Source organism: Astatotilapia calliptera, chromosome 6 (assembly GCF_900246225.1).
Source record: "Astatotilapia calliptera chromosome 6, fAstCal1.2, whole genome shotgun sequence".
Classification (NCBI taxonomy): domain Eukaryota; kingdom Metazoa; phylum Chordata; class Actinopteri; order Cichliformes; family Cichlidae; genus Astatotilapia; species Astatotilapia calliptera.
In genome coordinates, this window is record NC_039307.1 from 3911532 (window position 1) to 3935387 (window position 23856).

General features: G+C 43.8%; 3 protein-coding genes across 5 annotated transcripts; 2 read left to right on the forward strand and 1 right to left on the reverse strand.

The window, feature by feature from the left end:
* Positions 1-3916: 3916 nt before the first annotated feature.
* Positions 3917-8899, forward strand: LOC113023597 (cyclin-dependent kinase 12-like). Of its 3 annotated transcripts, none has more exons than XM_026169761.1 (4): positions 3917-4069; positions 5099-5727; positions 5858-5965; positions 7025-8899. In XM_026169761.1, the coding sequence occupies exons 1-4, from the start codon at positions 4042-4044 to the stop codon at positions 8228-8230; spliced, it is 1971 nt and encodes a 656-aa protein (XP_026025546.1). In that variant the 5' UTR covers positions 3917-4041; the 3' UTR covers positions 8231-8899. The 3 variants fall into 3 exon arrangements, with proteins under 3 accessions (XP_026025546.1, XP_026025547.1, XP_026025548.1); XM_026169762.1 differs by lacking the exon at positions 3917-4069 and adding an exon at positions 4076-4236; XM_026169763.1 differs by lacking the exon at positions 3917-4069 and adding an exon at positions 4280-4430.
* Positions 8900-10301: 1402 nt separating this feature from the next.
* On the forward strand, positions 10302-18012 carry LOC113023598 (histone-lysine N-methyltransferase, H3 lysine-79 specific-like). The gene is made up of 7 exons (XM_026169765.1): positions 10302-10594; positions 10940-11427; positions 11787-11924; positions 13007-13159; positions 13341-15899; positions 16945-17045; positions 17677-18012. The coding sequence occupies exons 2-6, from the start codon at positions 10960-10962 to the stop codon at positions 17038-17040; spliced, it is 3414 nt and encodes a 1137-aa protein (XP_026025550.1). The 5' UTR covers positions 10302-10594; positions 10940-10959; the 3' UTR covers positions 17041-17045; positions 17677-18012.
* A 1432-nt stretch (positions 18013-19444) lies between these two features.
* On the reverse strand, positions 19445-23818 carry LOC113023601 (group XIIB secretory phospholipase A2-like protein). Its single transcript, XM_026169777.1, has 4 exons — positions 23486-23818; positions 21727-21815; positions 20275-20440; positions 19445-20140 (listed from the first exon to the last, which is right to left on the reverse strand). Exons 1-4 carry the CDS (start codon positions 23751-23753, stop codon positions 20022-20024), a joined length of 642 nt encoding a protein of 213 aa, XP_026025562.1. The 5' UTR covers positions 23754-23818; the 3' UTR covers positions 19445-20021.
* Positions 23819-23856: the final 38 nt, after the last annotated feature.

Consider the following 23856-nt stretch of genomic DNA (forward strand, 5'->3'; position numbering starts at 1 on the left):
GGAGGCAAGCTACAGTTGTAGCCATAGCTGCCCTGGGGCAGACTGACAGAAGCGAGGCTGCCATATCGCGCCATCGGCCCTTCTGGCCATCACTAGTAGGCGGTAGGTGAAGTGTCTTGCCCAAGGACACAACAACCGAGACTGTCCGAGCCGGGGCTCGAACCAAGAACCTTCAGATTATAAGGCGAACTCCCAACTCTTGAGCCACGATTGCCCCAAATCATAATTAAGTGTTATAATGAGGGTGACGTTATAAAGAGCATTAGTATAAATGAGCCTATCAGCATTATGGGTGTAAATATTTAAAGCGTTTAACCACATCTGACTGCCTTCCAATGGTCTATTTATGCATGACAGTAACCCCATGTTTTGGTACGTTTATGAATTAATAAAACTAAAACAACCACAATGAAATTGAATAATTAAATTAAAAGATATTTTGCTTCTTTTAAAAACTGCTTTTATTACTAACAAAACTGAAAAGCTGATACAGTTTATTTCTAGGAGGACCCTATCACTGTGGAGGGGTTTGTAGGCCTCTGTTCAGCGTTGCAGTTCTGGGAGAAGAGAAGAGAGAAGTTCCCTAATAACAGTGGTATATATGACTTTCTCTGGGATGGAGTTACCGAGGGTCCCACCCTGCAGCAAGGCCTGGATAAGGGACTCTAAAAATAACACCTTTTGGCTGAAGGGCTCAGTTGAGGTAAGTCTGAATGAGCACAGGGGCCAGAGTTCCTGGAGAATGTGTCCTGACTACCTGGCCTTCTTGGACGGGGTGGTGGTAGGTGCCCCATCTGGGAACTCCTAAACGTGCAGTCTACTCAGTCTGTATCCTGCTTTGCTATCGGACTTCTTTGACAGGTTTCCTGTAACGAATACCATGTTCAAGCATACGGGTATCCCTAAGTGCGCTTGACAACAGGACCCCCAGGTTGTGAGTTGACATATGCCCAGCATTGTTCATAATGTCCATCAGTTTCTTTAATGTCCTTTTCTCTGCCACTGTCACCAGAGTGTCCAGCTTCATGCCGACCACAGAGCTAGCCCTCCTGATCAGTTTCTCCAGCCTGGATGAGTCCCTCTTTGCTGTGCTGCTCCCCCAGCACACCACAGCATAGAAAAGTACTCCAGCAACCACCGACTGGTAAAACATCCTCAGGAGCTTCCTGCAGATGTTAAAAGACCTCAGCCTCCTGAGGAAGTACAGTCGGCTTTGGGCTTTTTTATACAGGTGCTCTGTGTTGCATGACCAGTCCAGTTTATTGTCCACCCACAGCCCGAGGTACTTGTACTTGTTGACCACCTCCACCTCCTCCCCCTCTATCTGAACCGGCAGTGGACCTTCTCTGGACCTCCCGAAGTCCACAACCAGTTCCTTAGTCTTTGAGGTGTTGAGTTGCAGGTGGTTTGTGTGACTCCATGCGACAAAGTTCCTCACCAGACTTCTGTACTCCTCTTCCTGATCATCCCAGATACACCCCATGATGGCCGTGTCATCTGCAAACTTCTGAATATGGCATAATTCAGAGTTGTAGCAGAAGTCAGAGGTGTACAGGGTGAAGAGAAGAGGGGACAGCACAGTTCCCTGTGGTGCTCCTGTGCTGCTGACCACAGTGTCAGACGTGATGTCCTTCAGCCTGACGTACTGTGGTCTGTCGGTGAGGTAGTCGGAGATCCAAGCCACCAGGCAGGGGTCCACCTCCATCCTGTTCAGTTTTTCCTGAAGCATACAGGGCCGGATGGTATTAAAGGCACTGGAAAAGTCAAGAAACAGTATCCTGACCGTGCCTTTTCCCCCATCCAGGTGTGAGTGGGCTCTGTGTAGGAGGTACAGGGTGGCATCCTCCACTCCGACACCCGCCTTGTATGCAAACTGTAGTGGGTCCTGGGCATGTTGTACCTGTGGTCGGAGGAAGTTGAGGAAGAGCCGCTCTAGAGTCTTCATAAGATGTGACGTCAGTGCCACCGGTCGGAAGTCATTCAGCTCATTGGGCCGGTTCTTTTTGGGGACCGGGACGATGCAGGATGTCTTCCATAGGGCGGGCACTCTTCCCAGTCGCAGACTGAGGTTGAAGACTCGTTGTAGCGGCTCCCCAAGTTCAGCAGCACACGCCTTAAGCATCCTAGGACACACCTTGTCTGGGCCTGCTGCCTTTCTGGGGCGAAGCTTCCTCAGTTGCCTCCTGACCTGATCCACTGTGACACTGGGAGATGTTTGGGAGGAGGGGAGGGGGGGAGATGTCTTGCTGCTGAGAGAGGGATTGGAGGAGGGGGGTGTCATGGTGTCAGGAAGGGGGGGAAGCGAGGGAGGCAGGAGAGTGGGGAGAGGACTCTGTAGTGAAGGTGAGGGTGAGGGTGGGGGGGTTGTGGGCTGGTCAAACCTGTTGAAGAAGTTGTTGAGTTCGTTTGCCTTCTCCACAGTCCCCCCCACTGTGCTTTTCTTGGTGTTGTGGCCTGTGATGGTTTTCACACCATTCCAGACCTCCCTCATATTGTTCCTCTCCAACTTCTGCTCCACCTTCCTCCTGTAGGTGTCCTTTGCTTCCCTCAGGCAGCGTTTCACCTCCCACTGTGCTGCTTTCATCTCCTCCTTCACTTTGCTCCTGAAAGCCTTCTTCTTCATGTTGAGGACAGCTTTGACTTCCTGTGTTACCCACGGTTTGTTATTAGGATAACACCGTACCGTCTTAGCAGGGGCGACTGTGTCCACACAAAAGTTGAGGTAGTCTGTAAGACAGTGTGTCACCCCCTCTATGTCCTCACCATGTGGGCTCAGGAGCACATCCCAGTCTGTGGTGTCATAGCAGTCTCTCAGAGCATCCTCCTTTTCTGGGGTCCATCTCCGGATGGAGCACGTTGTGACAGGCTGCCTTTGGACGAGGGGTGTGTATTGTGGCTGTAGGTAAACCAGGTTGTGGTCTGACTTCCCTAGTGGGGGGAGGGGGGTGGCTCTGTATGCATCTCTCACATTAGCATACAGTAGGTCAATTGTCCTGTTGCTCCTTGTGGGACAATTCACAAACTGGTGAAAAGCAGCCAGAGTAGAATCCAGTGTGGCATGGTTAAAGTCTCCAGATATAATAATGAAAGCCTCGGGGTTTTGTGTCTAGATAGAATAAAGTGTGTGATTGGGTGAACGAGGCTTGAGGCTTTGAGTGCTCAGTTAAAGTAGAAAAGCACTTTATATGGCTTAATGTAGCTGTCCTCTTCCCTGCATATGAAGTTAATCACCATCTCTCCAATCTTATCCACATTCAGAACATTCCAGACCAAAATCATCCTCTGCTCTGTCTTCCTCCTCTTCCTGCGCATTACTAACACATCTAACCACTGTAGAACTTTCATCAGAGTATTTCTGATGATGGCATGATGAGAAGTTGTTCTGAAGCTGTGTAAGGTAAAAAGAAATGGAGACAGCACAGTGCCCTGTGGAGTTCCTGTACTGCAGATCAGCGCCCAGTCTCACATGTTGGAAAAGCCTCCTGTCCTTGTGGCTGCAGAGCTGAATCAGGAAATCAGAGGATTGTTTTTGCCTGATGTGTTGGCTGACCAGTCACCTTGATCTCACAACAAAAAGGAATGACTTAAAGGTCCTCTCAGAAACCATACATCATCCTCTTCTACATACTGTGCTTTCACAGTATGCCAGTACGTACCCCACAATTATGTACTTATGTATACAGTGCCTCTCTGTGCCTCTGTTGTCTTGTATTTTCTGTGTAACTGAAGAAAATAAAGAAAAACATTTTTTAAAAAGACAATTAAATGTGAATTTTCTTACTTTTTGACGATAATTTCTTGTGTTTAAATGTTATCAATAAAGTTGCGTTAAAAAGTAGCCGAACCCACTTCTTCATCCCCGGGGGGAGATTAGAAAAACAAACCTCCTGGAATTCAGTCAGTGCCTGTTTTTTAAAATGCTGTCCGACTGTATTTAACATTTTGTGAATGTTTTTAGGAAACGTACTTACTGCTAAACATATTTTGAGCAGTTTTCCCTGGTTTAATTTACCCAAGGGAGTGTGTGTTTCCTGATTTGCAATGAAAGTGGAGTCATCCAGCGGAAATGGTAATTTTACGTTAGCTCGTTAGCCCACCGCGAATGCTGCTAAGTAGGTTAATCAAAAGCAGGGGCAAAGCTTTAATTCCTGCTGATTTAACTGCACTTTAGGACGAGAAAGTTTTCACAGACGCAGCGATTTTAGCTGGAAATACTATCCCGTCGATGATACAGTTGTAAGTTTGATATTTCTCCTTTTGCTAAAGCCAACTGAAGCTATTCCGTGGCCTGCTAACAGGCAGCTGCTGCAGCGAACGCTAACGTTCAACGCTGTTAACGTTAGCTCGGTCACGGCATACCGAAAGCTCCATTAAGCCAACTATCTAAGCTCTGGGATGCCTGAGCGTCCTTTCAGAGAATTCTACAGCAGGTGCTTTTACACGTAGTTTCTATTTAAAGACACACCCGCGCCTATACTGTTGGTTTGTGACTCCTGCTGTTTGTTCATATTTTAAAAAATGTTTATTTTATGTTTTGCTGGATATTTTTGTAGACGCATTGTGACCTACATTTGCTTGTTTCTTTCAATCCTGTTGTGATTATCAAGCATTTATGATCTAGGGGGGAATGTTTGTCAGTGTGATCTCTGAATGTAAACCGTAGTAGCATTGAACAGTGAGCTGGCCTGTTTTACCACCTCATAGGCCAGCTCTGCAGGCAGCATATGAGGCTATCTTCAGTTTAACCCCGACTTAGAAGAATTGCGAGGGTAGTTATTACCAGAACGCTATTAATGGTTTAGCATGAATGTGGCTTTCTTCTAACCTGACTCGATCACCATGGTAACTGATGCTAAACATTTAACCTGAGGAGTATACATGCGTCTGTCACATAACTGGCACAGAGACACACAGTTTAGAATCACAAATTTTTGGAGCCAATTTCTTTGGAGTACCGCCACAGGCACAGAACAACTGTAGAAATCCTGACATATTCCAAGTGGAGAGCACTTTGTTTGCCTTGTTAATACAAGATAAGTGGTTGTGTTTATTTGAAGTCGGACATTATTCAAGTTTATCCTCTTTTTGTATCACTCAGGTCTGAGGATGTACTCAAACAGATCTGAACACAGTTCCAGGCGGCAGTACAGCGAGAGAAGTTCACGGCAACGGGATGAATATGACAACAGATGGGAGAAAAGGCGTGACCCTCCCAGAGACATGCCACGGGAGTCGTATCATAAATATGGTGGGGATGGACGCAGCAGCACAGAGAGGAAAAGAAGTAGGGAGTACAGTGAGTCTCCGAAGAGGCTGTACAGCAAAGATACACTGAACAGGGACCGGAGCAGGAAGAGCCCGGCGAGGAGACGCATGTCTTCACCAGTGCGGGACCCCTCTGACAACAAAAAGCAGAGGTTTGCAGATGACGACGAGCGGGATTACAGGTACAGGCGTGAGGCTCAGGAGAAAACGTACAGGCCTTCACCGGACAGTTTTTCACGGTCGCATCTAACCAGGAATGTTGAAGATGCGTCACCACAAAATGAGGATTTCAAGTACAGGAAAACACCTCAGGACTCCAGGCACAGGCCTCTGCATGAGGAGTTCCCATACAGGCAGCTAAATGAGTTAACATACAGACGACTGTCAGGGTCTTACAAAGATGGAGATGAATATGAGAGGGGCCGGGATCCATCACAAGAGAGGGCACGATCACAGGAGAGGGTAAGTTTACATGATTGCTTAATGAGGGTTGGACAGGTTTCAATTGTGTGTTTGCATCAGTTTGAATAGTGTTTTAATTCCAAGTAATCATTTTGTGGTTTGATTAAAAATATTTATCCATGTCAAACAGAGTTATGTCAATCCCAGAGAGAGGACGGACAGTCCTCTCACTTCTGTATATGATGAGGATTATCGCCAAGCTGGAACAAGATATCCATTGAATGGTTCGAACCGACAGGTGGGTTTGACGTTACACATGTTGATAAATCTTTATCACTTCAGACATTATGCCTTGTAATTCCACTTGTCTCTGGCCACCAGATCAGAGCTTTACTGGCCCCTTGTGTGGTTTTACTGATTTCTAATAAAAGAAGCAAATATTCATTACATCATACGCTGCTGGGTAGCCGAATAACAACAACAATAATAATTAATACATGCATAATAAGACAGGTTTTATTACTGCAGTGTGGTAAATGCTGAGTGTATTTACCACACTGCATTCACTCCTGCATGTATCTGAGGGAGGAGGAGGAGGACCGGTGCTCCTCAGCCTGCAGTTTGGCTAATTGCAGAGAGTGTTTATTGTATTCTTGCATTATCCCAAATACTTCTTGAATATTTCTTGAATACTTCTACTGCATGAAACGTTACACTCATGCTGTAGCCACCTTGCTGTAGATTGGCACCTTCTCAGAAGTGTAACTCGAGTTGATAGGCCTATTTATTAGTAATAGCTTGGCACTTCACTTCAGCACACGTGTATTTCTTATTCTTTATGAACTTGTGAAATTTCTGACATGATGCAGAAATAGAAGTCTACCGAGCCAAACGCTTTTAACATTTTAATTTTGTCTGCATTTACAACATCTACAACACATGCAGCACAAAACACACAGTAAAAACACCACCATGAATATCAGTATATCTGGGCTCTGATCCCATAGCCCTGTTCACCTGTAACCTGACATAAATGAAATGACCACTCTAACGGTTTATCAATATGAGTGTGACAACAAAACGGGATGCACATCAAAACTGGCCTCAAAGCAGACAGAATATCGATTAACACAATAAACGGCTACAAGAAGAAAACAAGGTGTAATAGGCTGTAATTGTATTTCACTTGCTCATTATTCTGCAGTAGCTTTACAAATCCGCTCTCAGATGTCACGTACACTGCTGTTTCGTGTTTGATTTGCTTTCAGAAGTGTCTCAGAAAATTGTGTGAAAATGTTTAACTTTCCAGAGATTTGTTTGACTCTTATACCTGTGACGTTTGTGTGCTTCCCATCAGTCTTTTGAGAGTGATGCACCCAGTCGAAGTGCAGCTGTTTCTGAGCAGAAGTCAACCAAAGGCTTCCAGCGTTTCCTCGACGTGCTAAACAAGGGCGTGAATGTCGACGTTCTCACTAAGATTGTGACTCAGACCTCGGATGACGACGATCAACCCGTTTCTCAAACCTTATTACCGAGCCCTGCTGATCATCTGTGGTCTCCAACTCACAATGCTGGGAGGAATCAAGGAAGCCACCAGGATAACAGCTACTGGAGTGAAAGCGAAAGGTCCCGCAGACCAGTTTCCCCGCAGACTCATCGAAGGTCCATCAGCCCAAAACGGTGCCCACTCTCTGATGAAAAGCCCCTTCAGGGGAATGATGGCAGGGAAGCCTACTTCCGCAGCAGATCCAGGTCCCCCTTGGTGGTGGAAAGGGTGCCGCTGCCACCTGAGGATGAACACAAGCGTAGGCAAATGCAGGATGTGCTGCAGGCCATTGGCATGGATTTGGGATTTGAAGAGCTTGGCCAAATGTCTCATAGAATCCAGGAGCGGCTGTATGGGAAGAAGGATGGTGATTTGGCTCGTAAAGTTGTGAGGGAGAAGGGCACGGGGCGACCGATTTCCCCGAGACGTCAAAGTAGAGCATCATCATCATCAAGCAGATCTAGTTTTAGCCCCTTAAATCAGAATTATTACAGTAAAAAAGACTCGTACAGTGCAGAGAGGGATGTAACAGATGTGCATCAAGTATACAAATCTGCTGAGTATGACCAGAAGACGAGCAGCAGCACAGTACAGGACAGTAAGAACTGCGAAGGGAAATCTCAGGAGAGCGCTGCTGCATTACAACCATTTTCTCCTAATTCCTCATACCCTTCATCCAAACCTCCATCTGCTCCGGTGGTGCCGACGTACCCTCCGGTCAACTGCTCACCGATGCCATACCCACCTCCTGTGCCTCCACCAATGCCCCATGTTGGGCCGGGGGTTATTATGCCACCCTTCGTCCCGTACCCCGGCATCCCGCCTATGAACATGTATCCAACCATGCTCCCGCAAGCGAGCCACATGTTCCCGCATCACGTTAATCATCCACAGCCGCCGTATTTCAGCCAATCAAATGTAAGTGCAGTTCAGCCAGTGAACACAACGCAAAAGTCCAAACCACTGACAAGGCCCCGCTGTTTGCAGGTTATTCAAACCAAAAAAAAGCCTAGATAAACGAGGCTGCGCAGGGTGGAAGTGAGACTTTGAAACTGACTGATGGAAACAGCTGGGCCTTCAGGGAGTCTCTTTTTAACCACAAAACACGCATTTGAAGCATCAGAGAACATCACAGTGAACATTTGCAAGCAATCAGTCCAGCAGCAACTAAGAGAACAACACAATGACATTATCAGCTACTGTATCGTGAGTTTGATGACAAACTGTAGGTGGTGCTGCAGCTCTTCTTGATTCTCGGTCTGCTCTCATACCCATCACACATTCACTAGTCTGCCACAACATTAAAACTGCCGACAGTGGAAGTAGCAACAGCTCGGGTCCTTGAATTCACACGGATGCTATTTTGACATTGTTACAGCTTTGATGCAGACCAGGCATTGGGCTGATGGCAGCAGCCTCCTCTTGTATGGCAGTGCAGCCCGTTATACTACAACAAGTTATTAAGCCAGCCTACGAAGCTGGACCACTGTAATTCTCAGAGGTTCACAGGACCCAAAGGATCCACTGCAGCGTCCGCTCGGAGGTCCTGCATGCATGCCTGGACTCCTCAGGCAGTATGAAGCAGGTGGTTTTAATGTTGTTTGGTTGGTGTAGCTTATAATAGCCCGGTCACTCTAGGAAAAAACAAAACAAAAACAAATACTGAAAGTACAAAAATGTGTTATTTTGTTAACGTTTTACTAAAATTTGATGCATTTTATTTTTGTGGACATCATATTTGTCTTTATATAGGAGCCTTTATGTTCATTAATTAGTTCAAAGGCCAACCTACAACTACAAGACATGCTCTACACTTCTGTCTCTTTACATATTTTTCTTATTCTGTAAACATGCAGAAATTTGCTGTATAAATATTGAACTGGATAATATTAAACAAAAAAGCAAATACTTTGACTGTGTGCTGAGTTATTGAACGTGTACAGATTTACTGTGGCGCTGTTCTCGCCACAACTAACCTGAAAGGCTCTGTAATAGAAAATATGAATTTCCAATTTTGTTTTTAAACAATGATTTAATCAATGAATTTGACTGACGTTTTAAACCCAGAGCACATTTCCTTTACAGGAGAAAAAAAGCCTTCGGCCAACGAGAGAGGCAAAACTGGTTTCAGCTGTTAACCTTCAGTTTAGTCCAACCACAAGCAGCAGATAGGAATACAAATGTTTTTTTAAAAGCTTTATAAAATCATGTTAAAATGTCTAAGGTAGGGGAAATTTATTTGAAATAATAATTTAGAATTATTTTGGTTAAAAGGTTTAAATTATAGAGGCTGTATAAGATGCTCTATAGATGCTTTATAAGCAATACTACTCAAAAATGAAATTACCGTTATAGCAGCCAAAACATGAAAGTACTTTGGTCAATAAAAGAAATGAATATAACAAATTAGCTCACAAAGTAACAAATTTTAATAAATAATGGCATTTTCAATATAAAATTAGAGCAGTAATATTGAATAAAGTATTTGGATATATTTCTAAAAATGTGATTTTTAAAATAGAGCCAAGACTCAACATGTAACTTTAAATAATAGTGAGGTGAAGTTAATCATAATAATAATAATGATGATGATAGCCTTATTTATGGAAAAAACAGTGTATACAAAATGCTTTGAAGCAAAATACTAACTTCAAACAGAAAAGATCAAATCAGAGCTTTTAGGCTCCAGACCCTCACGACCCTGAAGGAGGACAGTAGAGGATAAATGACTGAATGAATGAATGTGTGTATATAATGAAGGGAAATATACTGAGTGAAGAAAAAGGCATGTTGCAACTGCAATTTTTTCTCTAAGGTTTAATCTCAGGAATAATGGTTCAATACATCGTCATAGTTAAAAAATAAAAAAAATAAACTGATGTAGAGAGCATTTACAAACAGCTAAAAGGTGCGGAGTAGTTGTTCGTTTAAAACCATCTGAGGCTGGAGTCTGAAGGGCAATCTTTAAACAGCGATAGTGAAATGTTTTTGCTTCTAAATGCATTTATTTTTATAAATAGTTTTATTTGGTAAGTAAATTTATAAAATGATAATTCTTTGCAGCCCAGGAATCTTTTTTTTTTTTTGGAGGGGGGCGCTTACGACCACCTGACCTGTTTTTCTCCTGCAGTGTCAGTACTCTGTCCTGCAGGGGGCGCTGCTGTCACATTTCACTCACCTACACCACCGAAGCAATGTGATCAGTAATGGCCTCTTTCTGTTAACACCAAAAGCTCGTTTAGCTTTAACGGTTCCCATTTTTTCTACCGAAACGTCATTAATGTTGGAGTTTCACTGTTCTTGGTCCGAGTGGCTCTTAGCTTAAAAATGAAAAATCTTTCCACGATGTAAAAGAAGAAGCTCTCGTTTTCCACGGCAATAGTAGGTGACCAGTCTTTTTAGCAACGATGCTAAGTTGTGTAAACACCTTACAGTATGTTAGACCGACTGTCCACACGTTAACGAGTGTGATGTGACGGCTGCCGGGTTTGGTTGTTACTTGGTTACTTTGGTTGGGTCTGTGTTTGCTCATTAGGAGCGTTCATGTAAGCTAACGCTGAGAGTTTTGCTGTGAAACAAGCATAAAGACAACATGAAAGCTCGAAGCTGGTCCAAAATAGTCTTTGTGTTTACATTATGGGAGGATGTAATGGCTTCACAATATACATACACATCTATCTTTACCCATACTTGCTGCATATTTCTTACTTACTGTTTCTGCTTTAGACACTTGGAGAGACTGCAGAATGAATCAACGTGAGTGGAAAGATGCTGTCCACAGACTCCAGAGACTTCTGGAGCCAAGCCGCCACAGCATGGGGAATGCCTCCAGAGGTTACAGAGAGTGGGACACTTACCACGAACACTCGAGATATACTGTTCCTGAACCACATAGGAGTGATGTGAGGTGGAAAGAGCTCAGTTCTTCATCTCATCATGTTCATAGTAAAGTCCCAGAGGTGGAGGACCCGGACGGAGAGCCGCTGCCATACAGTGAAGAGGATGTAGAGCTAGCAAGAAACAAGCAGCTCCTCAGAGAGATGGAGGAGAGAATTATGCACAAGAAAGCTACACTCGCCACGAAAACGCGGTTTGTGGAGACACCACCAGGTGTTTCCGGTGACGAGCCTCCGGCTATGTGTGTAGGTCAAACTCTAAGAGACAGAGTGAAGGAGATTCTGATGCAGCGACAATACCTCAGCTATTTCTCAAAGGTGAGGAGCACTGAATAGACTCTCAGAGTAAAGTGTGTTTCTTTTTTTTTCACGACCCACCTGATCCCCTTAGAATCAGATGTTTTTGTTCTTTTTTTTGTTTTTGTTTATTTGGATAACAAAAAATATGACCTTCATATTATAAATACTTGAGATTTAGATGAAGTAGGGTACATAGGATTTTTGCCTTATTTTTTTTATACAGGGAATATCTACATGAGATTTTCAGTGCTGAAAAACACAGGGCCTAATATAAAATAAAAGAAATGAAACCTCATCACTTGTAGACTCGTACTGACTCACTGTCACAATTTCAAAAATCTCGTTCATGTGTAAAGCTTTCTTTTTCTATTATTCAGGTGCAGTCGGCCAGAGAGAGAAGGAGCTCCTCCTGCCCGAGCAAAGGCGGTGTGCTGCAGGAACAGCATCCTCTGAAGCTCAGAGTGAAGGTTCTAATGAAGAAGAGACACACTGTTGTACCACCTTACAGTGAACAGGTATGTGTCATGAAATCAATATCCTTAGTATCCTTATTTTCCTATTATATTGTTTTATGTACTTTAATAATGAAGTCTTGTAGAGCAAGGCCACTTTTGACTCACAAAGTGCTCAGCCAGACTGAAAAACAGGAAGTTTTAGTGCACAGATATATTAATAGATAAGACACAGAAAAGAGGAACTTTCCATATAAGCAATGTTTGAAACTGTGTGACATGTAAAGTACCAAAATAAAACCTATATGAGGCACAGTTTATGATTCTAATGTTAGAGATCCTGCAGCTGGCGTTTGAGCTGTGCAGAGGTCTCTCTCTTCCGGAAGATTATTGAATAAAAAGAAATATAGATGTTTTAACACACTGAGTCGGTTTTCTCTGTTCTATCACGGGGACAAAAGAATCGGGGGTTAATATCGTGCCACACAAAGCCCTCACAGCTGAAGTGATTGGAACAAACATTTCGGATGGATGTAAATGTCCTGCATTTGTATAGCGCTTTACTTAGTCCCTAAGGACCCCAAAGCGCTTTACGCTACATTTAGTCATTCACCCATTCACACACTGGTGATGGCAGCTACATTGTAGCCACAGCTGCCCTGGGGCGCACTGACAGAGGCGAGGCTGCCGGACACTGGCGCCACCAGGCCCTCTGACCGCCACCAGGATGTGTGTGAATAACAGTGTTTTCCCCCAAATTACAATGTGTTTGTGGTGTTAGTGTTTGTTTGTGACGAAGGCGTTCAAGGTGCCTCTGTAACAGAGGAATAACCAGCTGCTGTTACTGTACAGTCCTTATGTTGTTGATCCAGCAGTTGACAGTCTTTCTGTTGTGTCATGGCAATGAAGTAGTAAATGCTAATGTTATCTTTTGTCTTAACATTATTAATGTGCTATAAAACACTGAAATATGGCCATTATCTTTTGAGTGGCTGATGATTTGGAAGTGCTGAGAACAATTTCAGACGTGTTTACCTGAGACCTGGATCATGGCAGCATGTAATTATACTTTTTATGACAGCATCTGAGCTTCTCACCACGAATCTGCTGGTTCAACAGTAAAGTGAATTTCTGACCTTTCTCAGGGCCCTGACGTTGCGTGGCCTCTTTCCAGCCCAAGCGTTACATCACCGGCTAAGAGAGAGGACGTCATCAACAAGGGTTTCGAGTGCTTCCTCAGCGTGCTCAACAAAGGAGTCGACATCAACTTGCTCAAACCTGAGGATGACTGTGGCGAGGTTGTACAGTTGATGCTTTTCTGCTTTTTCTTTGTATTTCAACCACACCATACCTCCACTTACATGCAGTATTATATGAATGAATCCTAAAATAAGAAGAAGCTTTGATCAACATTAGAATGCTTTACTTTTCTACTCTTCTCTGAGTAATGACACAGTAATCTCTTTTTTTCCTTCTCAGGTCCCTGGTGTGTCACTGCCACCTCTCGGCCGAAGCATTTCTTCACCAGCAAAGGATGAAAATAATGTCAACAAGGGTTTTGAGCGCTTCCTCAGCATCCTCAACAAAGGCGTGGACATCGAAAAGTTTAACAAGATTATGAGCAATGATAGAGAGGATCTTCCTTTAGGTGAGGAGCCCCTGAACATTCAGATCCCTGACATGGAGAGCAAATCAGATCCACCCTTTAGGACTGAGAAGCAACAGCTGAATAGTGGAGCTTCGCTGCTGGGCCTCAGACAGCCCAGTGAAAGTATACTCAGCATGGACAATGACATTGAGCCGAGCCCCACCCAGAGAAAGGAAAGCCAACGGTTGTTTAGTGGTGCCTCACTGCAAGGTCTCAGCCCACCCAGTGAAAACCAGTGCTCAAACAGTAGAGCCATTCTGTTACTCAGCCAGGCCAGTGAGAGCCAGTGGTCGAAGACTGAAGCCTCGTTGAAAGGCTTCAGCCATCCCAGCAAGAGTATTGGCAGCGGTGCCTCACAGCCAGTACTCAGCAAAGCCAGTGACAGTGAGCGGGCAGGCAGTGGAGCCCTGCTGACAGACTTCAACCACGCCAGTGAAAGCCAACAGTTAAATACCGGAGCCTCACTGTCAGGCTTCAGCCTACCTAGCGAGAACCAGCACTCAAAAACTAGACCCATTCTTCTAAGCCACGGATGGGAAAGTGAGAGCCATCGATCGAAGAGTGGATCCTCACTGAAGGATCTCAGTCAGAAAAATGAGAGTCTACTCAGTACAGCCAATGAAGGTGAACCGGGCCTCAACCAGTCAAAGGAAAGCCAACGATTAAATACTGGAGCCTCGCTGAGGGGCCTCAGCCAGTCCAGTGAAGGTACTGGCAGTGGTGCTCCACAGCCTGGACTCAACAAAGCCAAAGACAGTGTGCGGTCAGACAGTGGAGTCCGGCTGACGGGCCTCAGCCAAGCCAATGAAAGCCAACAGTTAAATACTGGAGCCACATCACCCAGTGAGAACCAACTCTCAAACACTAAGCCCATTAGGCTGAACCTCAACTGGGCAAGCAAGAGCCAGTCGTTGAAAAGTGGACCCTTGCTGAAGGGTCTCAACCAGGACAGTAAGAGCCAGCATTTAAAGAGTGGTGCCCTAATTCCCGGGCTCGGTGATGACAGTGACAGCGAGTCAAATGGTAGAAACCTGCTGGCAGGCCTCAACAAGACCAACAGTAGAGAGAAAAAGACTGACTCATCTACTCGAGAGAGGCTCTTCTTACCTGGTGAGGAGGAGGAGAAGAAGAAGAAGAGCAAAAGAGACCACAGTTTGGGCTCTAGTAATCGATTAAAGTCTCCGGTGGCACTGAAGAAGAAGGAGGAGGAAGAAACCTCATCGGTGAGTGAGCAGCATGAACAGCTGCAGAGCATTCTTAAAACTCTGGGATGGAACCTGGACGTGGACGAGCTGAGCAAACTGGCAAACCGCACTCAGGAGAGGCTGTGCGGGAGAAAAAACGAACGTGTGAACAGCAAAGAGGAGCACGAGAGCCGCCAGAAGCACTCTCGTGACCGAGATCGCAGGAAGTCCTCATCAGGCTCTCCTCTGCGGAGCAGCAAAACAGACCAGAGTCAGGAGAGAATGCATGGGAGCAAGAGCGAAGGGAGGGTGAGGAAGAGTGAAGGGAGGAGGAGGACTGAGAGCAGAGGGGAGGACGAGACACAGCAGAGGCGCTCTCTTAGAGATCACAGAAATTCCTCGTCCTCATCTTCCTCCAGGTCAACCTCTAGAAGCTCTAGCCCGAGCCCCTCATGCCGTCGACGCTCTCGCAGCAGAGATTTGAAACGGAGGCGGAAGGCCGAACGAAGCCGCTCGCGAGAAAGAAGCAGAGAGAGACTGAAACACAGAGATCGATGGAACAGCAGAGAAACACTGAGGGACAGAGAGCGAAAAGACTCAAAACATTTTTCTGCTTATCCATATTCACAAAATCCCGTGTTTCCTCATCCTGCTGCTTCTCCATATCCAGACTACATTTTGTCTCAGTACTCGCATTTTGCTCTTAGCCAGAGTGGCCACTACAGCGGTGCTACAAATCCTTACTGGTCATACAATCAGTACAACACTCCTCCCTCTCTTTCTGCCAGCAGCCAACCTTACCCGCACTTTCCTGGCTCTGTAGTGGCACCTAACATGGCTTTCCCTGATCCCAGCCTTCTTACAAACAGTGCCTCGTTTCCAAACCCGGACCTGTCTGTGAGCGAAGGCCAAGATGGGTCAGCCTCTGTTTCTCGCTGCCTGAGAGTCATCAATACCGAGCAGGCATCCTCTCAGAGCCTCACAGGTGGACACAACTGGAGACGGGGTCGCAAAAAACTTATGGGAGATTTCAGGAATCCCAAAAGTATTTTAGAGAAACACAATAATGCATTGAAGACACCACTGGCACCACAGGACTCAAAGGTATGCACCAAGACTGTGGGTAATGACCCCTGCACTGAGGAGTTAAAAGAGGAGAAGCCACAGCTAACAGAGGAGGAAATAAAGGCGAACCTGAGGAAAAAGGTTGGTGTTCAGTCGGTTTGGCCAGCTCTTGAGGCCATGCCATGCTAAGAGGTTAGGTTGTGCCATTATTTGCCTTGCTTGTTGTTGTTGATAATGAAATGTAGTGACTCAGAGGACACTGAGCACAATTACTTCAGTATATTTAATGAAGCCATGCATGCTGTTACCTTCATCCAGTGAACATTTTCAGTTAGAAGGGGTTCAAATTTGTTTTCTTTTTTTAAAATATATTTTTGACCCTCATAACTTCTTAAGTGCAGGAGATATCAGCATGAAATTCTTAATCCCAGTGTGAGCATCAGTATCTTGGATGTGTCAGATTCTCACTGATGTGATATCTGTGGCATAGAGGAACAGAGTATTGGTACCATGGATGCTTTGTCTGCTTTATCAGCCCTAAAAATTTCATGTGTTTTATCTCCTGTACTTATGAATGTATTTTACATAATAAAATGCTCCATATATACTTTAAGATTCTTCTAAATCAGAAACGTTTAGTAGTACGATGGTAAAATTTAGCCCAACTTTATTAAATTTTGTTATGCAAAAAATGAAAAAAGATCTAATTCTGGGGATGGATTATTACTTTATTTTTTTCTTTACTAAAACTAAAACTGTAGGAAGCTCAAAGTATTTCTTTGATGTGTGTTTTTGGTCTGAGGATCAACTTCAGCAGAATTCCCAGTACTCAGTCTGAGACACTTAAGATGTGTCAATATGTATTTTAAGCATAAGCAGACGCTGTCACACGTCACTAAAATCATTTCCATTTTTAGAATTTTAAACATTTGAAGACATGACTGATGCCCTGCATCTGTAACAGTTGTCAATCATGTCATTTAAAACCTTAGATATACTTTTCTGAGTATCATTACTTCATCTGAATCTCAGTTTCATAATCCTGATCTCAGTCTGTCGTTATGTTTTACATTATCGCTGCTATAATCTGGAATTGTTTCCCTGCTTTATGCTCCGAGTTTCCTGTTGTGACAGCCGTCATCATCGTGTCATCATAAATCGTTTTTCTCTTTGGTTATTTTTCTAGCTTGAAGCTTTTAACCAGAAGGTAAAGAACACGAGCCAGATGCCTCAGTCCAAAGTCATGCAGCCGGCAAACTCCCTGATCTCTGAGATAGACTGAACGAAGTAAGTATATTCAAAGGAAAATTAAAGGATAATTCCACTTCAGCCTGGCACGTTTCCTATGATTCATAGTTAAAAGGTTATTCTGGTTCTGCAGGTTACAGTTCTCCATCTTTGTTTTTGAGCACTGGCTGAACAATCACGCACAGCTCGTGCAGCGTGACTGTAATATTAAAGCCTGAACCATGAAATCATTTCAGAAATGTAAATTTGTTGAAATTGGAATGTTTGTTGAACCTTCTGTCTGTAAAAAAAATCAACTTTTGTTACAGCCGGCATATTTTTGCAGGTTATTGCTCTCAGTAGCGTTGCATGTCCCAGTGCGGCTCCAGTTCTTCCTTTGGAGAGAACCAGCTCACTTTTCCAAAGGTTTACGTGCTGATGGTTACGTGCAGTTCTTTGCAGAACTGGGGTTCAATTTTTTTTTTAATGAAATCTGTTGGCAGCAAGTGCTGATTTCATGCAGCAGAGCCACTATCAGCAGTGGTTTCAGCATTAGCACAGCTTCAGTGAAAAAGAGCTGCATGTCTTTAAGTCCTGAAAAATTCTTGTTGAATTTACATTTTTCTTTAACTGCTTGCTGATGTAAATGTGTTTGATCCTGTCTGCTAACTATTTTTCCCCCTTTTTCCAGGCGTCTGTGTCCGGTGAAGATTTTTATTTTTTCAGCCTTGTTCACATGTAATGTTTAATTCTTCCTCTACATTTGTCCCTGACCTCCAACGCCTTTCTGTCATCTGAAATAGATTTTTGCACAGTTCATTATTGGTCTGCTTTCATGTTTTAGCTCTGTGCTTCTGTGAATGTCACCAGTTTTGTTTAATGTTGATTACAAGAACTATTTTTTGTAGGCCGTACTGGTTAGTTTGTTAATGAGAAATGTATATTTTCATCGTTAAAAATGTTTCAGCCTGTACAGTTTCCAGTTTTACATTCACTCTGTCACACTAATAAAGAAATCTTACAAAAACAGGCGTGCATGTTGATGACCCATAACTAACTGTACATTTACACAATATGGACAAAACCACTGGGCCACATAGTAAGAACATTTCATTTATATAGCACCCTTCAAGACAAGAATCACTTGCCAGCTTCACAAGAAAGCATAAAGAAAAGTGTTAGCTAAATGCAAGTCTAAAAAAACAAAAACGTTTTTATTTGTTTCTTAAAAGAACAAATAAAAACGTCCACTGAGTCCACAGACCTACAGCAGCTGCACAAACACTGAGACATACAGAGGAGGGTTGGACCTCTGCGGTTAGTTGGCAAGGTGTTGGTGACTCTGGCTGTGTCCCAATTCAGGGTCTGCACGCTTGAAGTACGCATTTCAAGTGCGGTTACGTCACCGCCACGCGACGACGGCTGTCCCAATTCGAAGTGTGCTTCAAATGCATACTCCAAATGCGCCGTCGATTTCCCCAAATATCAAGCGTGGTCCGGTCCACGCTTCGTGGTCCCATATATCCCACAATTCACAGCGCGGCGGTGGGTGTGGATAATTTTGCCGCAAACAAAACATTTTTCTCCTTCATTTCTGTCAAACAAAGCTGTATGTAACGTGTCTCGCGGTTAGTATCATGGTTGCTAGGCAACCTGAACAGCGCGACGAAGCGTCCCATTTCACAAGCCTCTCACTTCCGCACTTCTCGTACTTATAGTACGCACCGTACGTAGTACGCGTAGTGCGCGTACTTCAAGCGTGCAGACCCTGAATTGGGACACAGCCTCTGACTCCTCTCTGTAGCTTCACATGGTCTGACAGCTTGTGGCTGAGTTCCTAAATAACATAAATTACAGCTGATGGTGGAAGGATCCTCAGGCTTTTTATGTAGCGCCACCTTCTGGTCTGTTTTTCACATTATGTTGAACATGTCTTTCATAAAGGAAGTAACCTGAGTCGTGTTCATGTTCGGGGAAGGTTTGAAACTTGAGTTACTTGGGAACTGGTTAACAAGTGGCCTGAGATGAAGAAAACATCACAAAATTCCAAGTCACCCACATTTTAAATAAAATTTAGAATACCGTTATAATCACAGCATTGTCGTGTTTGACCTGAAGTGTTTCAGCACACAAGACTTTATCAGCAAATTAAACAGATAAGATGAAAACTGAGATAAATGTGCTCTTTGTGTTAAAAGGACAAACTTGACACACTTGACGTCCATTATAGGTAATTAAAGACCCTCCGCACTGTGAGTGATAACGTAATTGCTTGATTACTAGTGTCTGTAATGTGATTGCATTGCTGTAATTTATCACTGCTCATGCAGAATCATATTACTGCCTGACCAAAAAATGTAATGTGATTACAGTGGCAAGTTACACCTAGCACTAATAGATGTGTGGAAACATCTGTCCAGTCCTTCAGTGTGCAAAGCAAATGATGGAACGACAAAAGGTTTAGTGTTTGTTTATCTTTGAAACTGTTTTTAATGCAAAAGAAATTCAGTTCACGTCAGTTCTATTTCTACAGTACCAATTCTCCACAACAGTCGCCTCAAGGCGCTTTATATTATAGGTAAAGACCCGACAATGTTAGAAAGAAACTCCAACAATCGCATTAAAGCCTGTGAGCAAGCACTTGGTGACAGTGGGAAGGGAAAACTCCCTTTTAACAGGAAGAAACTTCACATACATACAGACAAAATTTCTCCTGTATTTTTATGGTTTTAACTAAGGGCTGACTTTGTCAGTAATGCGCCATCAAATAAAAGAAGGCAGCACACACTCAATGGCAGCTGTGTGCTGTGAACCAGTTACTGTCTCTGAAACTCCGTCATGTATCGTTAAAGACTGTTTTAAACCAGCTCTACATGTACACAAATACAGTTTTCATGAGGAATTCAAAAAAGATAAAAGCAAGAACTTCCTAATAAATTACTCCACCTTTGCAACACCACAACTCAGAGCAAAATCACCTGGGAATGCGGTCGCTGCTGACACTGTTTTATAAACACAGAAGATCCAGTTGTTCATCTAAAGTTCGTCCTTCTCCTCTCCCGGGCAGTAGCATGCTGCCCTCTGGCTGTTCATGTACGGTCTGCAGCCTAAAGTCCACACTGTGTTGAAGAAGGTGTCTGCTACAGTCTCACATGCTGAGAAATAAGAAACAGGACAGCACAGGATCAACGGAAGCTGACGTACTCGGATTACAGTCAGAGATCAGTGATTAAAATATCACAAAGAAGAACATGACGGTGCATGAAAGGAAGGTTAAAATATTACTGACTTTCCACTTTGGACACGAAGCCGAGGCTCTTCTTGAGGTCCGAGCAGATGCTGTGGAGGCACCAGCGGAACTTGGAGTCGCAGCGATACTTGTTGGAGCCGCAGGTGTCGTAACACATATCCAGCTGATTGCAGCACTTAGTCATGGCAGGGATGCCCATGTCCATCTGACACACAGCAGGAAAGATCAATGTGTTTGTGTACAAGTGCATTATTAGCATTATTAGCTCCATCAGAAATAGGTTTGTTGTTTGTTCTGAGATCAGGTTTTATTTGGTTTTCATCGGACGAATTTTTACAGCTCTGCTGTCGCCTCTCTGTGTGGACTTTTTGTGGACTTTTTTATTACATAAACAAAGTAATATTTCTTTAGTAAACACCTCAGATGCTTTTAGATTGAGTGCCTTTATTAAAGGTGGAGTTCACCCTCTTTTTCCTCCAGTCTACTTGCATACACTCCTGTTTTTCCCAAGTTCTCCTGGATTTTAAAAGCATCTCCCACAGCCTCCTGCTTTGCTGTTCCTTCATGGAAACTCCACTAATTAATAGCTGTAATATACAGTAGGTGTTGGCATGTATGTAGTGCATATACTACTTTGCAGACAGAGCCTTCCTCCTGTCTTTACTGCTGTCACTTCATCACTTCACTTCTTTACTTAGAAGACACAGTAAAGATGTAGACTTTAGCAGACACCAATAAATAAATAATGCTGAACTGAGTGTCATGTGTTGCTCGTCAGATGCACAGTAGGAGTTGTTTTCTTGAGTAGAGCTGAGCAGACATTTAGCTCCCAGAATCAATAAAGTGTAAAAATCACAAGTCTCCTGTTTCCAGCTGTGCTGAAGTAACATAACAAGCTGGAAGCAATTTTTCATCAAAACGAGATTTCCTCCGAGCTGCACAAACGAACACAGCGTTGTAAAAGAACAGGGATAAGACAAAATATTAACTGTACACAGCTCAGTTATGGAAAGTCACATATTTTTGTTTTATTACCAATAATACCCAGAAACCTGCTCCTGGAGTTTGAAACCTAAACGTGTGCTCTTTTTAATTTAAGGTTTGCTCTCTTGCTGTTTGTTCATCTGTTTTGGTGCCTGCCCCACCGCGCGGAGCTCAATCCTAAGATATGTACGAGCAACACACTAACAATGTTTCTAAAATCATGTCCTGGTTACTGAAAACAATAAAATGTGTAGAAACAGAGCAGAGGCTTCTAATGTTCAAGATTCACAGAGAGACACATGAAGTCTAAAGAAGACGAAGCTCCAGCAGCTCTTGAAACTGGCTTACACTTTTTCTGATTAGAAGCAAATGCTCATTACTCTCTATGGGGCCTCGATTGTCCTCCACCCAAACTCTATAAGCGCCTTGTGAAGATGGATCCAGCTTTTCATAACAGTATTGATGATTTCCAAATAAATTTGCTCCATACAGACAGAAGAGACCTACCCCTTCTGGAATAGGAAGACCGAAGAAGTAGGAGCTACATCCATTTGGTTCTGGCATCTGGTAGCCCGAACGAGGAACAGGAGCTTTACCTGAGGGAGAAATAGCAATTAATAAATAAATCAATTAAAATTAATTAAAATGTAGGTCATGTTTTGCAACAGGCCAGCATGACTGTGCTGGGCTCTGTTTGATACCCCCGTGGATTTAAAATAGATCCATGTTTGCACATAGATGACATGTTGCACATCACTTGATGTTTGACCCAGTCAGCACATAAAACCTCTCCTATCAGAGTTCACAGTCCATTTCCAGGCTCAGATAACAACCGCGACAAATATCAGCGTGTACAAGACCTTTCTGAATAAATCCTATTAGCTCCGAGAGAAGGAGGTGATCAAGAAGTTATCAGGTGAGATAACTGACAGAGTGAGAGAGGAAGATCTGCAAAAGCTGTGCGTACATACTTACTAACTGGGCACATTTGTAATCAGCTGATTTGTGTTTATTAGAAATATCATAAGATGATTACTGGGATTACTGGAATCATGATCGTATTCATAAAGGGTTCAGTTTTAGGGCATTCTTACAATTAAAAGAGCTGGCTGTTCAAAGGTGAAGAGCGGCTTTGTTCAAGCTTTAAATATTAAATGCTTCAAAAAAGGAGGCAGAGTTCGTTTAAGACCGTTGTCTACTTGCTCGAGACAGAGACTCTCCAACATGCAAGAACGTGTAAGAACGTGGGGCGCCAGTCTGAAACAATCTCAGAGTAATGTACACAACATAAAATCTTGAAGACTCAGATTATCATTAAAACATTCAGAGAATAAGGAGGGAAGGGGCAAAGCTGAACATCATCTGCTGTCTTCTTTGGGACAGAGCACGTTTGAAATGGACTGAGGCCAAGATAAAAACTCTTCTGTGGTCAGATTCATCAAAATGTGACATTATTTTTAGAAAACATGGATGCCGTGTCCTCCACACTAGAGAGGACAGGACTGTCTGGTTTGTTCAGCCATCAGTGCTCAGTCCTAAAGCCTGCATCTCTGACGCTCAGGTGCATCACTGGCTTTGGATCTGGCAGCTTGCACATCTGGAAATGCACCATGAATACTGAAAGGTATCGACAGGTTATAGAGAAACACATGCTTCCCCCATCAGGATGATGCCTTTTTCAGGGAAGGCCAAGCATATTTCAGCAAAACAACACTAAACCACAAGCTGTTCCAGCAGCATGGCTTCGGGTGCTGAACTGCTAACCTTTCTATGATTTGTTCCTGCCACCAAATTAACATGAACGTAACATTTTTCTCAAAATGTTGCATTTTGTCAGTTTAAAAATGTGTAACGTTCAGCGTCAAATGTTCTATTCTGAATATAATAGGAGTTTATGAGATTTACAAATCCTTCCATTCTCTTGTTATGTACACTTTACACAGCTGTTCAAACTTTTTCAGGATCGGGGATTTAATTTGCTGCTCGTCACAGACCGCAGATGAGGGATGACATCATACAGAGCCAGCAGTAGAAAAAAAGCTGCCTGAAACTGAATGTTTAGAGCAGCCTGAAGCGTTTTATCTTTACTGACCTCGTAATTTGAAACTCTGACCATTTCCAGTGCAGGTATCTAGCTTTGCTGTTTATCAATAATTTTATTTATGTATGCTTTTTATTATAAAGGCCCTACAATAATACAAACACAGATGCATACATGGCCTTATACCAGACTATGTAATACCACATGTTCACCTAGCAGACCTACCATATCTGCAGCGGTATTGGCACACTCCGTCACGTCCGCCCATGAACTCCAGCATGGAGTCAAAGTATCCGCCGACGGCCTCAAAGCTGTCGCGGAGGGTCCCTAGTCCCCAGTCCCCATCTTCATCCTCTCCCTGTGTGCTGTCAGCTGCTTGGCCCTGTGCAGGTGGTGCATTTGCTGGGTCTCCGGCCTCCTGACTGAGAGCGCTGTGGATGAACAGGCCCAGCAGGAGCAGCAGGACGGGAGCGAGAAGAGCCCAGCGGGTCATCCTGTGATACAGGCAGCTCAGTGTGAACAGAGAGTTCAGAGAGTGAGGGAGCGACACTCAGTGAGGTAATACTGAAACTGTCTGCGTGACCTGAACTTTAAAC

Coding starts and splice junctions, on each gene's coding strand:
- LOC113023597 (XM_026169761.1), top strand. CDS start 4,042: ATGAAAGTGGAGTCATCCAGCGGAAATG. Junction 4,070..5,098: donor GGAGTCATCCAGCGGAAATG/GTAATTTTACGT, acceptor TGTATCACTCAG/GTCTGAGGATGTACTCAAAC. Junction 5,966..7,024: donor TGAATGGTTCGAACCGACAG/GTGGGTTTGACG, acceptor GCTTCCCATCAG/TCTTTTGAGAGTGATGCACC.
- LOC113023598 (XM_026169765.1), top strand. CDS start 10,960: ATGAATCAACGTGAGTGGAAAGATGCTGTCCACAGACTCCAGAGACTT. Junction 11,428..11,786: donor ACCTCAGCTATTTCTCAAAG/GTGAGGAGCACT, acceptor TCTATTATTCAG/GTGCAGTCGGCCAGAGAGAG. Junction 11,925..13,006: donor TACCACCTTACAGTGAACAG/GTATGTGTCATG, acceptor GACCTTTCTCAG/GGCCCTGACGTTGCGTGGCC.
- LOC113023601 (XM_026169777.1), bottom strand. CDS start 23,753: ATGACCCGCTGGGCTCTTCTCGCTCCCGTCCTGCTGCTCCTGCTGGGC. Junction 21,816..23,485: donor CCAATACCGCTGCAGATATG/GTAGGTCTGCTA, acceptor TTTCTCCCTCAG/GTAAAGCTCCTGTTCCTCGT. Junction 20,141..20,274: donor CTTCGTGTCCAAAGTGGAAA/GTCAGTAATATT, acceptor CTTATTTCTCAG/CATGTGAGACTGTAGCAGAC.